Below are 14,303 nucleotides of genomic sequence, written 5' to 3'. Positions count from 1 at the left end.
GCTGGGCCCGTGAACAAGTGAGCAGAAAGTGAGCACCCCAGCCAATTTGGTAAGGAAAACTCGATTATGCTTACACAAGTTTTACCACGGAATGATCACCCACAGGTCCCTGGAGGCTAGGCAAACACTCCAGACTCTTGTCTTTATTGATTTTGCATTCAACATAGTAAATGCACCTGGCGGCCTCTTCCCAGGCGGGGCACTTGGGCCTGCTCTGAGACCTATACTGGCTCCTTCAGGCACTGGGAGGAGGACCCAGGGTGTCAGGGTGTCAGGGTGCCAGGGTGTCAGGGTGCCAGGCCCTAGGGCTGCATATTGGGGGCATGGGGGAGAGCAGTTGAAGCTTAGTCCAGACCCAGCAATCCCAGGGGAGTGTCTCCCAGAAGGCACAGGGACGGATCATTCTGGAAGTTAGTAAGGCACTGGAACCTTCAGTTGGGAGTCAGTGGGGGTGGGACCACTGGATTGGTCTCATGTTGTAGGCCACTGCAAAAGCCTAGTTATAGGTGGGGCTGCCCCCTCTCAGGGCCAGCCAGCCACACTTCCCTCCAACTTGGGAGTCACCGGCCTCTCCTCTCTGTTCTGATTTGATTGGCACTCAGTGACAGGTGGCTGTGTTTGCAGCTTCTCTGACCGAGGGTCACCTGCCCACCCATTCTAAACATGCCCCCGCCTGCTGCTCCAGGCCAGGGTCAGGCCCAGACATCCTCTAGGATCCCTGCCTGCCTCCAGAGCACCCACAAAGCTCCAAAATCCTGAGGCCATTTTTTAAGCAGTTATGTTAAAAGGTCAAGATAGCTAGGGGCTGTCATGTCATCAAGCTGTTTATTCAAAGGACAAAACACGCACAGGCAAACAGAGTGGGATGAGATGGCTCCCAGCCCCACACGCCCTGTGTGAGCCTGCCAGCCCCAGCCTTGTCCTCAGAAGTCTTGCTCACATTGGAGGAAGCAGGAATGGGGTGACTGGACACAATGGCACCTTCTCCGCCTAGAGATCAGTAATGGCCCCACTCACTTTTTGTCTCTGCAGGTTCTCTGGCACCCAGTGTCCAAGATGGCCCAATGAGCTATAACCATGACTGGCTGGCCGACATTTGCCACTAACCGCCCAGAGTCCCATCCCTCTAGGAGCTGACGCTCCTCCATCTGCCCTCCCAACTCCCCCCCTCCCCAGGAAGTGCCCGAGGCTGCCACGACACCATGTAGAAGGGCCGGCCACGGCGTCCAGTGAGCTGCGATGGTTTTGTACACGACCCCCTTTCCTAATAGCTGTCTGTCTGCCCTGCATACCGTGTCCTGGGCTCTCATCTTCCCATGCTACTGCCTGGTGAACCGGCTTCTGACCCCCTTCACTTCCATCAGCTGCAAGAAGTGCCACCGGGCAGAAAGCCCGTGCTACCTCCAGCTGCTCTGCATTGTCCTCTTCACGCCCATCTACCTGGCGCTTCTTGTCGCCACGTTGCCCTTAGCATTTCTTGGGTTCCTCCTCTGGTCCCCCCTGCAGTCTGTCCGCCGGCCCTACATCTATTCACGGCTGGAGGACAAGGGCCCGGCTGGTGGGGCACCTCTGCTTGGTGAATGGAGGGGTACAGGTACTGGAAAAAGCTTCTGCTTCACCACTGCCAACCTCTGCCTCCTCCCCGAATCGCTTGCAAGGCTCAACAATGTTTTTAATGTACAAGAACGGGCCAAAGAGATTGGGCAGAGAATTCGCAATGGGGCCAGTCGGCCCCAGATCAAAATCTACATTGATTCTCCCACCAACACCTCCATCAGTGCAGCCAGCTTCAGCAGCCTGGTGTCACCACAGGGCAGTGATGGCATGGCCCGGACTGTTCCTGGGAGCATTAAGAGGACGGCTTCTGTGGAATACAAAGGCAATGGCGGACACCGCCCCAGTGATGAGGCTGTGAACGGCCCAGCCTCTGGGGACCCGACCAATGGCGGCAGCCTTGAGGACGCCTGCATCGTGCGTATTGGTGGAGAGGAGGGGTGCCAGCCCCCCGAAACAGACGACCTTGCCTCTGGGAACCAGGCCAGGAATGGGGCTGCCAGGGGCCAGAAGGGTCAGACACCCAACCACAGTCAGCGGGATGGGGATTCGGGGAGCTTGGGCAGCCCCTCAGCCTCCAGGGAGTCCCTGGTGAAGGCACGAGCTGGGGCAGACGGTGGTGGTGGGGAGCCAGGTGCCACCAACAGCAAGCTCCTGTACAAGGCCTCGGTGGTGAAGAAGGCAGCTGCTCGCAAGAGACGGCACCCAGACGAGGCCTTTGACCACGAGATCTCGGCCTTCTTCCCTGCCAACCTGGACTTCCTGTGCCTGCAGGAGGTGTTTGACAAGCGTGCAGCCGCCAAGTTGAAAGACCAGCTGCACGGCTACTTCGAATACATCCTGTATGATGTCGGGGTCTATGGCTGCTGCAGTGGCCATGGCTGCTGCAGCTTCAAGTTTCTCAACAGCGGCCTCTTCTTCGCCAGCCGCTACCCCATTATGGACGTGGCCTATCACTGTTACCCCAACGGGCGGTGCTCCGATGCTCTGGCCTCCAAGGGAGCGCTGTTTCTCAAGGTAGGGGGCCTTGGCCCAGCCTGAGGGCCACAGGCCAATCAGTCCCAGAGCTGCATGGGTAGGGGGGCTACAGCCAGGGAGTCCTGTCTTCTCTCTGAAGGGACAGAGTTGGGGAGCAGACAAAGCCTTTCGCAGAGCTGAACCAAAGGCCCCTGCTCAGGGACAAGAATAAGAATGTCAGGGCAAGAGCGAAGGCTCCAGGATCAGATAGACCTGGCTAGGGGATCTTGGGCAAGTTCCTCAGGTCCCTGAACCATGATTTCCCCACCTGCAAAATGGGGACAATGTAGTGCTTAGAGGAGTGGGGAGTGACTGTGAGGCCTGCTATTCACATCAGCTCTTGTAGTGATGGTGGTAATGGGAGCCATGGCAATGATGATGGGGACAAGGGGAGGAAGGAGGAAGTAGGGACCCCTCAGTAGGCAACATCTTTGTAACTGAACAATGTTCACACAAGGTGGAGACCAGCACAGACCAAGAGTTGCAAGTGGGCAGATAGGAATCTCAGAGCCTTCAGGCCTGTCCACGCCCAGCTGGCTTAGGCCACAAGCCTGCCTGACCTCAACCCCCTTCCTCCTGCTGTCACAAAGCTGTCATGCTAGGCACTCTGCCCACCAGCACGTGGCTTTTCTTCCACAGTCAGTCATTAATTAAAATGAATTATAATTATTTCTGCTAATTTATGTGCAATTAGAGGGCTTTTTAAGACCATAGTAATTTGGTCATTACTCATTATCTTCTACTGAGCCTGAGATACTTATAGTGTTGACTTTTTGCATTGTATCCAAAAGCCTTTTCTGGTGCTTCCAGAGTTTTCCAAAGCATCATTTGGCCATCTGATGCAGAACAGGGTTTTCTGCCCCCAGAGGCAGCAGCTGCTGGGGTGTGGGCGCTGTCCCTTTCCTATGAGACATAAGAAAGTGAAGGTTCATCAGGGCCATGGGCTCCCTCAAGACTTCTCAGTTCCCCTCTAGAAGTGAGTGAGGGGTGCCTAGTGTGGCTAATGTAAACAGTCCAAGCACAGTGAGGTTCTCATTCCTCAGGCCTCAGTTCTGACCACACGTAGTCCGTCCAGGAAAACGCTGACCTGTTGGCCCGGTCTATCCAGGAGTGAACTGCCAGGGCCTGTTGTCTCCACGGAGCTGCCTGGAGCCTGGTGAGGGCCTGGGCCTGCCACTCTACAGGTCGCTTGATGGCTCCTATGTGGCTCAGCCAGTCACGGTATGAGATGCTGAAATTGAATTAACTTCTCTTATAAGTAGATTCAGCCTTCCAATTTTGGCATGTGATTTGAGGTGTCCTCTCCCATGGATATATTTTTGTCTCAGCAGCCAGAGTGACTTTGCTGAGAAAGAAGGGGACATTTTGTCAGGCTCAGGGTGGGAGAGCATACCCTCTTACTACCGCCTGATTACAGATGGCTCAGAGGCCAGGAGACCTCCCTCTGCTTCCCACCTAGTCCAGCTTCTGGGCAGGCCTGTCCCTATGTCCCCTCCTCACCCACTTCCTTGGACTGGCCCCCTGCTGCTGTTCCCACCAAGGTCAACAACAATTTCCTTGGACTAGCCCCTCTGCTCTGGGCTCTCCTCCCACCTCTCTGGCCATTCCTACTGGACTCCTTGGGTCTGCCCATCCCTTAAACTTCACACTCCGCAGGGCTCTGTCCTGAATGTTCTTTTCTTCTCCCTCCACCTCCTGGGTCTAAAACTAGTCTACAGATATGGTTAATTTAGTCCATTCAGAAAAAAATTTTAACGGCCAACATTTAAAAATCAAGATATTTCACATAAAACCTGGTCTGCAGCTTCTCTTAACATATTGGCAGGTTCGACAACACTAGGCCTGACCCCTTCCAGCCCAGCTACAGTCAGCCAGAGCTAAGGGGATGACCTCAGGGCAGGGATGTACCCCGCTTTACCAGCACTCTTCACTCCCAAATGATCACCCCAGCCTATCACACTCACCCTCCTGACCCTGCCAGGACCATGCAACTCCCTTGCTGATGACGCTCAGGTTAGTCTCGCCCACAGCTCTCCTAAACCCAACTCTGTATCTAGCTGCCTCCTGGACACATTCCCACTCACTCCAAACCAAATTCATCAAACACACCCTGTCCTGCCTGTCTGAGCCGGAAGGGCCCTCCCAATCCATCCCAGGCTCTTAATTTCACTTTCTAACTACATGGGGATCCATTCCATGTTTCCAGCTCCACCACCTTCCTCCGTGTCCTACTCCTTGCCTCGTTCCTACCCTTTCAGACCCATCCTCCACCTCCACACCACATCTGACTCCCGGCTACCACCCTCCCCACTCTCCAGGGCTTCTCACTGCCTCAGGGAAAGGCCCACCCCACCCCATGCTTTGCTCAGCCACACCACCACCAGGGGCCTCCAGGCACCCTGCTTCTCCTTGTCTTGGCCCCACCCTGGGACTGGCCGCAACATCTCTATGGACCTTTCAGCAACTGCTGCCCCACCAGCACAAGCTGGCTTTCTTTTCCGGGTTCCTCCGCCCCGTCCCCAGGTGTTTCAACTGCCATCTCTGCCATCAGACCCAGCCCCTCGGGGTGCACAGCCAACCCCAACACACCTCATCAGCCCCACCCTCCTTGTTCCCTGTGGTACTTCAGATCCTCTGGGGAAATGTGACTCCTTGCACAGGGGCTGGACCCCCTTTGCCTCACATAGCACAGAGCCTAATTCTGGAAACCTTTTCTGTTGACAGTCTTTGCCCGCCAGGCCTAAAAGGCACAGCCTGTCAATGTGATAGTTTGTTTTTGCAAGAGAAACACAAGACTCTATGGCTCCTGACAACACAAGTTGGGAATCAGTAAGTCCCAGCAAATAATAAAGTGGATTTTGGCAAGATCACACACCTAATTAAGAGGGAGGAGTCGGGGTGAGGGACTGAGATACATGATAGCAAGAACAGAAAGTGGATGTGACCACGCTGCTATGTGCATTTCCCTTCATCTGGGTCCCCCTTAGTGGCAAGACCGAGTGTGAAACCTCTGCATGCCCTGTGCCCTGCCTAGGACCAGCACAGAGCAGAGGCCACCAAGTGCTGAGTGAATGAGAGACTGACACCATAGGTCAATAAGTGGGCCACTGGTGAAGAGCTGGGCTAAGACCCCAGGAGCACAGAAAGCAGCAGCCTAGAGTGAGGGTGAGGCCTTTAGCATGAGGCAAACAGATCTGATTCGAGCCTGCCGCAACCATTTGGAGTTTTGTCAATTACTAAACTTCTCTTGGCTGCAATGCATTCAGCTATTAAAACGGTATACTTTTGCTATAATCCTCACGGTCGTGAGACCTAACAATGTACCCGAGGCAGGAGGCATAGCGCTCACGTGTGAGCATTATTAAGGAGGAAACAGACCTGTTGCCTGAGAAATACAGAGATTAATAGTACCATCTTGTGGCTCTTTGGGGCACTGCAATTTTAAAAATGTGTTTTTGCACAGGATGCATGAATGGGATGTGGTTTTTTCACTGAGTCATTCCAGGGGTGGGAGGTACCATTAGACTGAGGATTAGGTTTGGTATACCAGTAAGAAGCAAATGGTGAACATTTGAGTTTATAACCAGCCCCAAATCCAGACCATATAACCATCATCAAATAGCCAGACATTCACCCACCCAAGGACTGGGAAGGAAAGATGCGCATCTGGGTGGGGAAAAAGAGATGAAGGGCTGTAGAAAGCTGAGGGTGTTTGGTGATGACACTGTCCATTTGGAGGAGAACAGTACCAACCCAAATTTGGCAGCAAAAAGAAACTCTTAGGCTCACCGAGGCTTTCTGAAGCTGGTGGCCTGTGACGTGGCTGTGGCGAGTCCAGGCACCATCAGCTGGAACACAGGTACAGGAAGGAAGACAGGCTGAGGTTGGAGGCCATGGTCAGCATGGGGCCAGGCCATGTCACAGGTGCCCAGAGCCCCCAGGGTGAGGGGGTGGGTGGGACTAACAGGGACCACTGCCTGTCAAGCAGATGAAATGACTTTTGGGAAAGCCAGAGGGGCAGAGGCTGGGGTGAGCAAGCAGGAGGGCGGCAGGGTCCAAGGTGGCTCAGGTGGAGGGAGGTAGGAGCTGTGAGTCAGGTGCAGCTCACAGAGGGCTGTCTGATTAGATTCTGGGGTGTGATCAGGTCGAGGGTGTGAGAGGGAGGGAGGAAAGAGCTACCGGCCAAGGAGACAAGGGGCCGGCACATAGAGTGATCACCCATATGATCACTCTGCTCACTGGGGGAGGGCAGGGGCTTGGGGAGGAACTCCACTGTGGTTTCTGCGTCTTTCCCTCCTATAATGCTTTGCAGGAATTGCTATTGGTACTCATTGTGCCGTCAGCTGGTATTTCCTTTATGCATCTGCCTCCAGCCAGGGCCATAGCTCCCAGACGCAGGCCTTTTCCCACTCTCATCTGGGTCCAAGTCTAGACAGGAGCCTGAACACAGCAGGGCTTGTGAGGGTGACCCAGTGCGCAAATGGACATTCCCAGGGTCCCTTTGCATTCAGAGCAACAATGACCCCCTGTAGATGTTGTGGTTGACACTGGGCCCCTCCTACGCAGGTGCAGGTGGGAAGCACACCTCAGGACCAAAGAATCGTTGGGTACATCTCCTGCACACACCTGCAAGCCACAACAGGTAGGCCGGCAGCCCGTGGTCCTCCGGGGTGGGCATCAACCACCCTCACCACCACAATTGGAACCAGCGCCTGGGGCTAAGCCTCATCATCTGGTCTCTGACTCTGCCTGCAGAAGACAGTGCCATCCGCTGTGAGCAGCTGGACCTGCTTCAGGACTGGCTGGCTGATTTCCGAAAATCTACCTCCTCGTCCAGCGCAGCCAACCCCGAGGAGCTGGTGGCGTTTGACGTCATCTGTGGAGATTTCAACTTTGACAACTGCTCCTCCGGTGAGGCAATGCCCCTTCCCATGCCAGTTGGCTGCTCGGGGAGGACACAGGCCCCACTCACAGCTGGCAAGACTTGGACTAGGCAGCTCGAAGAACTTCCTGCTCCTTATGAGAGTATGGGTGGGATATTTAGCAAGACTGATTTCTCTGCCCCCTATGAGTCCAAGGTCAAGAAGAGCCCATGCTCTGCCTAGAAAGCTCAGAGGCCTCCTTCAGAGACAAAGAGATGCCCCAGAAATGAACTTCTGACCAGGAAGGCTCAGGGCTTCAAACTCAGGGTAACGGAGAATCAGCTACTGATCATCTCCTCTTTGTTCAGTCAGCTTTTTGTGCCAGGCGTGATGCTAACTGCTTTTCATGGACCAACTGTTTCATTTAAGTGTCATAACACCCCAAAGAGGTAGGCGCTGTTATATCCACATGGTGTGGGAGAGGAATCTGAGGCCCAGAGAGGGCGGATAACTAGCCCAGTGTCACACACCCAGTAAGAGGTTCAACTGGGACTTGAACCCTGAGAATCATGTTTTAAACCACTAGGTAAAGACTGAAAGTTGAGCCTCAGTTAAGTTTTATTTTGCTCTGTGAGTAGATGATCATAATGCCCAGGGGTAGGCAACACAGAGTCCTATGAGCTCAAGCCCCAACCCTCAATGAAGGCAGGAGACCAGAAGGTCTCACCTGGAGCACAGGGCGGGTGTCCCACTCAGTCAGGCCCCATTAGCACCCTCTCCTCCCTCCTGGGGAGTCTCAGGATGGCCTTTCTGACTCCATGATGTAGCAGGACAAATGGGAGCCCAGGACAGGCCACCTCCCGCTCTGAGCCTTGTGGGGTCCACTTCTCACTCTGGCCTGGGCACCAGGTCTCTGGACAGAAGTAGGGGTTCCTGCTGGGGCAGCATCAGCCAGCCTCCCAACAAGGTTTGCCACAGGGTCTGAGACAGCCTTGAGATCACTGTGCCCTAGGGCCCAAGAGGGTCAGTGACCACTGTCCTCAGAGAGATGGGAACACTGAAACCAGGGGAAGGAACTTCTCAGGGATGCAGAGAACCATGGCAGGTGAACCACAGGCCCACTTGTCCGGGAGCACAGACCCCAAACAGAGGAAGTCACCTGAGGGACAGGAACTGGTGGCATCTGGCAGGAGTAACTGACCAGAACCAGGGGCACAGGACAGGCCACTCACCTGACGGTCAGCTCTCTCCCACACAGACGACAAGCTGGAGCAGCAGCACTCCCTGTTTACACACTACAAGGACCCCTGCCGCCTTGGTCCTGGGGAGGAGAAGTCGTGGGCCATCGGTGAGCCTGTGGCTGAGATGGCAGGGTGTGGGTGCAGGGGCTGGGCTGGGAGTCCCTGGAAGCCTACTGTGCTAAGCTCTGATGCTGCACCCACGCCGGGCCCCTTACAGGCCTTCCAGGAGAGACCACAGGACCCCCACAGACCCCGCCGGAGAAGGCCACACTCAGCTGCCCCGGGCTGGCAGACACCCTTACCCACTGAGGTCCCACCCTCACCCACTAAGACACCCACACTGAGGTCCTCCTTGGAGCTGGCTGGGCCCTGCCTCAAGTGACACTTGCTCCTTTGTCCCCAGGTACTCTGCTGGACACGAACAATCTCTATGATGAGGAGGTGTGCACCCCAGACAATCTGCAGAAGTAAGCACCCACGCGGCTGCAGTAGGGGTGGGGCCCAACACCCTGCCCCTCCAGGCTAGCTCCCAGGTCTGGTATAGGGCACAAAGCTCCCAGCTCAGGTGGTGGCCAGACAGGGCTAACGGATGTGCGGGAGGAGTCAGGAGAGGGCCCAGCTCAGGCAGGAACCTGCTCCTCACCCCATACCTGGGGAGGAGGGAAGGAGGCCTTTGAGACCCTCAGGGACTCAGCCTCGGTTTGTCGGTGGTGGAGGGAGTGGCAGCCTTCACGCCCCCAGGGCTGGCCCTGCTGAGCAAAAACCTCAGAGCAGACCCTGGGGCCTGTAGAAGCAGGTTTCTTAAACCAGCACCCAGTGCGTGAGCTTACTTTTGGAGAGCTTGCCCTGTCCACGCCCAGCCTGCAGGAAAAGGGCCAGCGCTTCCGGGCCCAGGCTGCTGAGACCCTGCAAAGGGCTCCTGGGCCGGGCCTCTGCTCAAGGGAGCCCAGCACTGTGTTCACCAATTAGACAAAAATATGAGCAGACATAACACAAGCTGGTTGTTCTCAGAGCAGAAATAATTCCATCCCAGCCAAACTTCATTCTTGAATCTTGAGGAGACTTTCATAAGGGATACACAGTTGAAAGGCCAAGAGTAGAACCAATTTAGAACTCACAGCCCGGGATGGCAGAGTCAATTAATTAGATTATGGCTACATTTGATACATCATCCTATGCCAAGAAAATTATCTTTTTATGAGATGAAGATTAAAAAATGACCCTCAGTACCTCTCAGATCACTGATGCTAGAATTAATTATCATAGGCAAAGGACAGTAATGGATTGTATTTCAGAGCTGCAAGGATGTTCTGAATGTTATCAGTGTATTTATCTTAAGGTGGCAAAAAGCTGCTTATAGAAGCCCATGTTTGTTGGCAGGGCCTCTTCGGGCACCCCTGTCTCCTCCACCCCAGACACAGGCCTGAGCTAGCTCACATGAAGATTCTCATACAGCCCCTCCCTCTGGAGGGCCCGTCTGTGGCAGGAAGGAGCCATCACCCTCTTTGTTTGTGGCAACCATGCCAGGCAGGGAAATCAGAAAGCCTGGATTCAAGGCATAATGTCCTCACCCAAGCTCCGGGCCCTCCCTGGGTAACCATAACCAAGAGCACCCCCCACCTCTGCTCTGCTTGTAGCCTGCTTATCCTCAAGTGTCTGGGCCTGGAGCAGTCATTCTTGTTTCACACAGAGAAAATGGAGCTCAGGGTAAGGCAGCCTAAGCTAGGTCCTTTTTTGAAGACACAGGAAAGATCTTAAACCCAGAGGTTTGGTTGGCTCACTTCTCTTCCACTTCAGGAAGAAACCGGGCCTCCCCATGCAGGTGCTGCTAGGCCATGGGGGCAGCGGGGGGGCTCTGCTCACCTTGCTCACCTGTGTGAACAGGGTCTTGGAGAGCGAGGAAGGCCGCAAGGAGTATCTGGCGTTCCCCACCAGCAAGAGCTCGGGAGCAGGCCAGAAGGGGCGCAAGGACCTGCTGAAGGGCAATGGTCGTCGCATCGACTACATCCTTCACGGGGAGGAGGGGCTGGGCCCCGACTGGAAGGCTGTGAGTAGGACAGGAGTGGGGTTGGCGGGGGCGGGGGGCTTACCCACCACCCTGCACTCCTCGCCTGCCTCTTAGGAGGTCGGCTTGCCCACAGATCTCCAGGTCCCATCCCTCTGCTCAGGAAGGCCCCGCCGCCGCACCCCAGGCCCCTCCCCTGCAGGGTGCCCTCTGGGTCTAACCGGGATGTTTCTGCACTTCCCCCCGCAGGAGGTGGAAGAATTCAGTTTTATCACCCAGCTGTCAGGCCTGACTGACCACCTCCCGGTAGCCATGCGGCTGATGGTGTCCACCGGCGAGGAGGAGGCGTAGACCAGCCACATTGCCACCTGTCCAGCAGTCTGCAGCAGCAGGGCCTGTGCCAGCCCTTTGAGCCGCAGCCGGTTCCTGTCCCCTCCAGTGCTGGAGGAGGAGGGCCTCAGCCACGTCCCTAGTGAGCTGGGAGCAGCCCTGCCTGCGCCTCGCAGCACTCACCGTGGACCGAGTCAGGCTGGGCCGGGACTCGGCTGCCTAACCAGTGCCATTCTTTCCAAACGATTTTCTACGAATCTACAGCACAACCTAGTTTGTAAGCCGTGGGTTAGATGAGAACCAGGTTTTCCGTACTCTTTGTATATCTCTTCTCAAGCTTTGTCCAGGGTTCATTATTTGTGTCTGCTGCCAATGTTGTCTCGCATGCCTGCACCCTCGCATGCATGCTGCCTGCATGCTACATACCCCTGTAGCCACACAGACCCTCGTTTGGCCTGACCCAAGGCCAAACGCCAAACAATCAGAACCAGCCAAAGACGCACTTCTGGGCACAGGGGCTGCCAGCTCCCGCCTCCAGCCGATGGCTCATGAGCAGGACAGCAGGACCCTGAGGGCTGTGTCCAGTGACATCAAGCCCAGGGCTCTTCCCCAGGTCTTGCATTCAAGGGCGATTACATTTTAAAAAGGAAAAAAAAAAAAACCCCACAACGAAAACCCTTCCCTTTAAAGGGTCTGTAAGTCCCTTTAGGTAGAACTCTGCTCTTCCTGAGACAGGGTCCCTCCCACAGCCCGGGCGCACCAGGGCCCAGTGGCTCTGGCGGCCCTCCCCCTCCCCCCGACCCCCCCACCAGGCTTCTCCGGAGACACAGACCTGGGGAGCAGAGCCATAACTGGGAATCCCAAGAAGAGGGCACCCACTTTTTTATAGGAGGAGGGGAACTCACAGCATAAGGGGGGAGGGGGACTTCTGATTTTGAAAATGATACCGATTTGTAGCTGCTTCTCTTCTGTCCAAACCCAACACATCCTCATCTCCACCTGACCCTCCTTGGCCTCCCCACAGCACCTCTCAGCACCTCTCTGGTTTGGGACCAATCCTTCCTCGGGGGCTTTCCTCATCCCGTGCTGGCCGAGCTCAGGAACCCTCGGCCTCTCGGTGAGGCCGCAGCTGTCCTCCCAGGCCTGCCCTCCCCAAGAGTGTCCCACCATGCCAGACAGTGATGTATAGACTGGGGTGGGGGAGGGGGGGTGCCAAGGCCAAAGGCTGATGCTTGGCCACGCAGAACCCCACTCTGCCACCCGTGTGACCAGGGCCAGCCTGGGGCCCCGGGCACAGCCTCAGCAGAGGTTACCAACAACCTGCCAACCCTCCTCTGCCACCAGACCTGAGAGAGGGGCTGGCAGCTGCCCATCCCAAGTCCGCACTGCTTCTGTCCACCTGCCATTTTAACAGATACAGTCTCGAGGTGCCAGGCTCCTCCAACCTGGGGGGCTGATTTTGGCAGTCACCAGTCCCTCCCTTGCAGTGCCCTGACCGTGTGTCCACCCTGGCTCCGAGCCAGCTTTGCCCAGCAAGGCTGGGGAGGGAGTGCCAGGGCCCTACGTTGGGAGCCTCCTGGTACTGGTGTGCTAATGCTGTGCCTTGTCACCCACTGAGCTGCAAGAGGGACCAAGAGGGGGTCAAGCAGACAGTCCGATGCCAGGCCTGTGCCAGGGCCTGGGTAGCCTGGAGCTACAGCGTGAAGCACGATGACACTGGTTTGTCTGACCCCATCTGGCCTGGGGACAACTGGCTTGAGGGCCTCAGTGCCAGGGACACTTCCTCTTGCCCAGCCCCCAGCTCTGCTCCTACCTGTGTCCAAGCTAGAAAGGGGCTGGCTCACCTGAGGGCACAATCCCCCCTCCAGGTTCTGGTCTCCCAGGCCTCAGCTTAGCTCTCGAAGCAGGGCTCACCTGGCTCTCACCCAGGTGGCTCCAGGACTGAGCCGAGGCCCCTAAGCTATAAGCTGGCTATGTGCCCCGGGAAAGCTGCTGAGATACAGGAGGCCAGGCCTGACCCTAAGAAACTCCAGCACAGCTTCTATCCAGCCCAGAGGGGCGGCCTCCCCATTAAGGGATGGTGCAGTGACTGCAAGTCAGGGCACCTGTTTTTCTCCCTCCTAATCACAGGACAGCCTTAGGCAAGTCATACCTCCCTGTGCCCTCGGCCCCTGTTCTGTCTGTAACATAAGGCCACCTCTGCCAAGCCAGCCCCTGGCATCTAGAGCATACCGCCCTGCCTCCCAGCCCTCCTTAGCGCAGAGGCCACATGGTTCATTGCACCTGTGGATCTCAGGGCTTATATGCAAGCCAGGCTCTTTTGATTTTTAAAAAAGAAACATTTCCAGGATCTCAGATTCCGGGACATGTAGGCCCGGGAGGGGGCGGGCACAGGGTTACAGCCCAAACCCCTAATGGAGGCCCTGCGCCTGCCCTGACCCACCTCCTCAAAAGAAGCCCCAAGGCGGTGGGGTCAGCAGAGGAAGGAAACATCCACTTTCATTTGTCCAAACCACCTTGAGTTTTGAGTATGAATATTAATCTTGATGCTTTTTAACTATTGTATTAACTTGCTGAGATTTAGAAATACTGTTTTAAAAAAGAAAAAAAACTTTTTTAATTTCTGTATTTTTTCCTGTGTTGTATCCACATGGGATATAGGGGTTTTATATGGTAAGCACACCTAAGGTTTTGGTAAACACATTATCAAATATATATCCAGACGATTCTTCCCTAGAAGAAAACAATCTTTACACCTGATAAAATATTTTGAAAAGAGGGGTGTTTTTTCCTTTATTGGTGCTGAAAGGAAGGATGGATAGCAAGGAGAAAATAAAACTGTGAGGCTCGAGGCTGGTGTCTTCACTTATTTGAGCGACAAGCTGGGGCCAGGCCTGCTCTGACTCCAACCCCAGGTGGGGCTGCCCAAGGCACTGGGGGGGTGACTGCCATGCCTGTTTGTCCTGCAGGAAGGGGACAGCTGAGTCTGCCCTGCAACGCTAGAAGGGCCGCTTTGGCCCTTACTCTGTGTCTCCTCGTTTCCTCGGATAACTGTGAGGCAAACAGCAAATGAACATCTTGAGTATGCGAGGGACAGAGCTGTGGCCTCAGATTCTCTCGTCTTCTCTAATGAAGCAGGGCTGGCACTGGGGAGGCTCTGCACCATCCTCTGGGTCCTTCTGATATAAGCCACAGAAATGGGGAACTTGGCACCTCCCGGCTCCCCTTCCTGGTGGCCAGCTCCCTGGCTGTACCTCAGGAACTGCACCTGGACAGCCTCCTCCCTCTCCTCTG

The 14,303-nt window shown here is 55.5% G+C and overlaps 1 protein-coding gene across 1 annotated transcript; it reads left to right on the top strand.

The window, feature by feature from the left end:
• The first annotated feature begins 1,239 nt into the window (after nucleotides 1-1,239).
• Nucleotides 1,240-11,030, top strand: SMPD3 (sphingomyelin phosphodiesterase 3). Its single transcript, XM_049864756.1, has 7 exons — nucleotides 1,240-2,571; nucleotides 7,138-7,213; nucleotides 7,327-7,482; nucleotides 8,692-8,781; nucleotides 9,078-9,141; nucleotides 10,559-10,721; nucleotides 10,929-11,030. The coding sequence occupies exons 1-7, from the start codon at nucleotides 1,240-1,242 to the stop codon at nucleotides 11,028-11,030; spliced, it is 1,983 nt and encodes a 660-aa protein (XP_049720713.1).
• Nucleotides 11,031-14,303: the final 3,273 nt, after the last annotated feature.

Source organism: Elephas maximus, chromosome 21 (genome assembly GCF_024166365.1).
Source record: "Elephas maximus indicus isolate mEleMax1 chromosome 21, mEleMax1 primary haplotype, whole genome shotgun sequence".
In the NCBI taxonomy this organism is placed as follows: domain Eukaryota; kingdom Metazoa; phylum Chordata; class Mammalia; order Proboscidea; family Elephantidae; genus Elephas; species Elephas maximus.
This window is presented reverse-complemented; position numbering and strand designations above follow the sequence as displayed.

Excerpts from the sequence above, each read along its gene's own strand:
- SMPD3 (XM_049864756.1), top strand. The coding sequence starts at position 1,240 with ATGGTTTTGTACACGACCCCCTTTCCTAATAGCTGTCTGTCTGCCCTG. Across the intron at positions 7,483-8,691 it reads CTTTGACAACTGCTCCTCCG|ACGACAAGCTGGAGCAGCAG; the intron begins GTGAGGCAATGC and ends TCTCCCACACAG. Across the intron at positions 10,722-10,928 it reads TGGGCCCCGACTGGAAGGCT|GAGGTGGAAGAATTCAGTTT; the intron begins GTGAGTAGGACA and ends TTCCCCCCGCAG.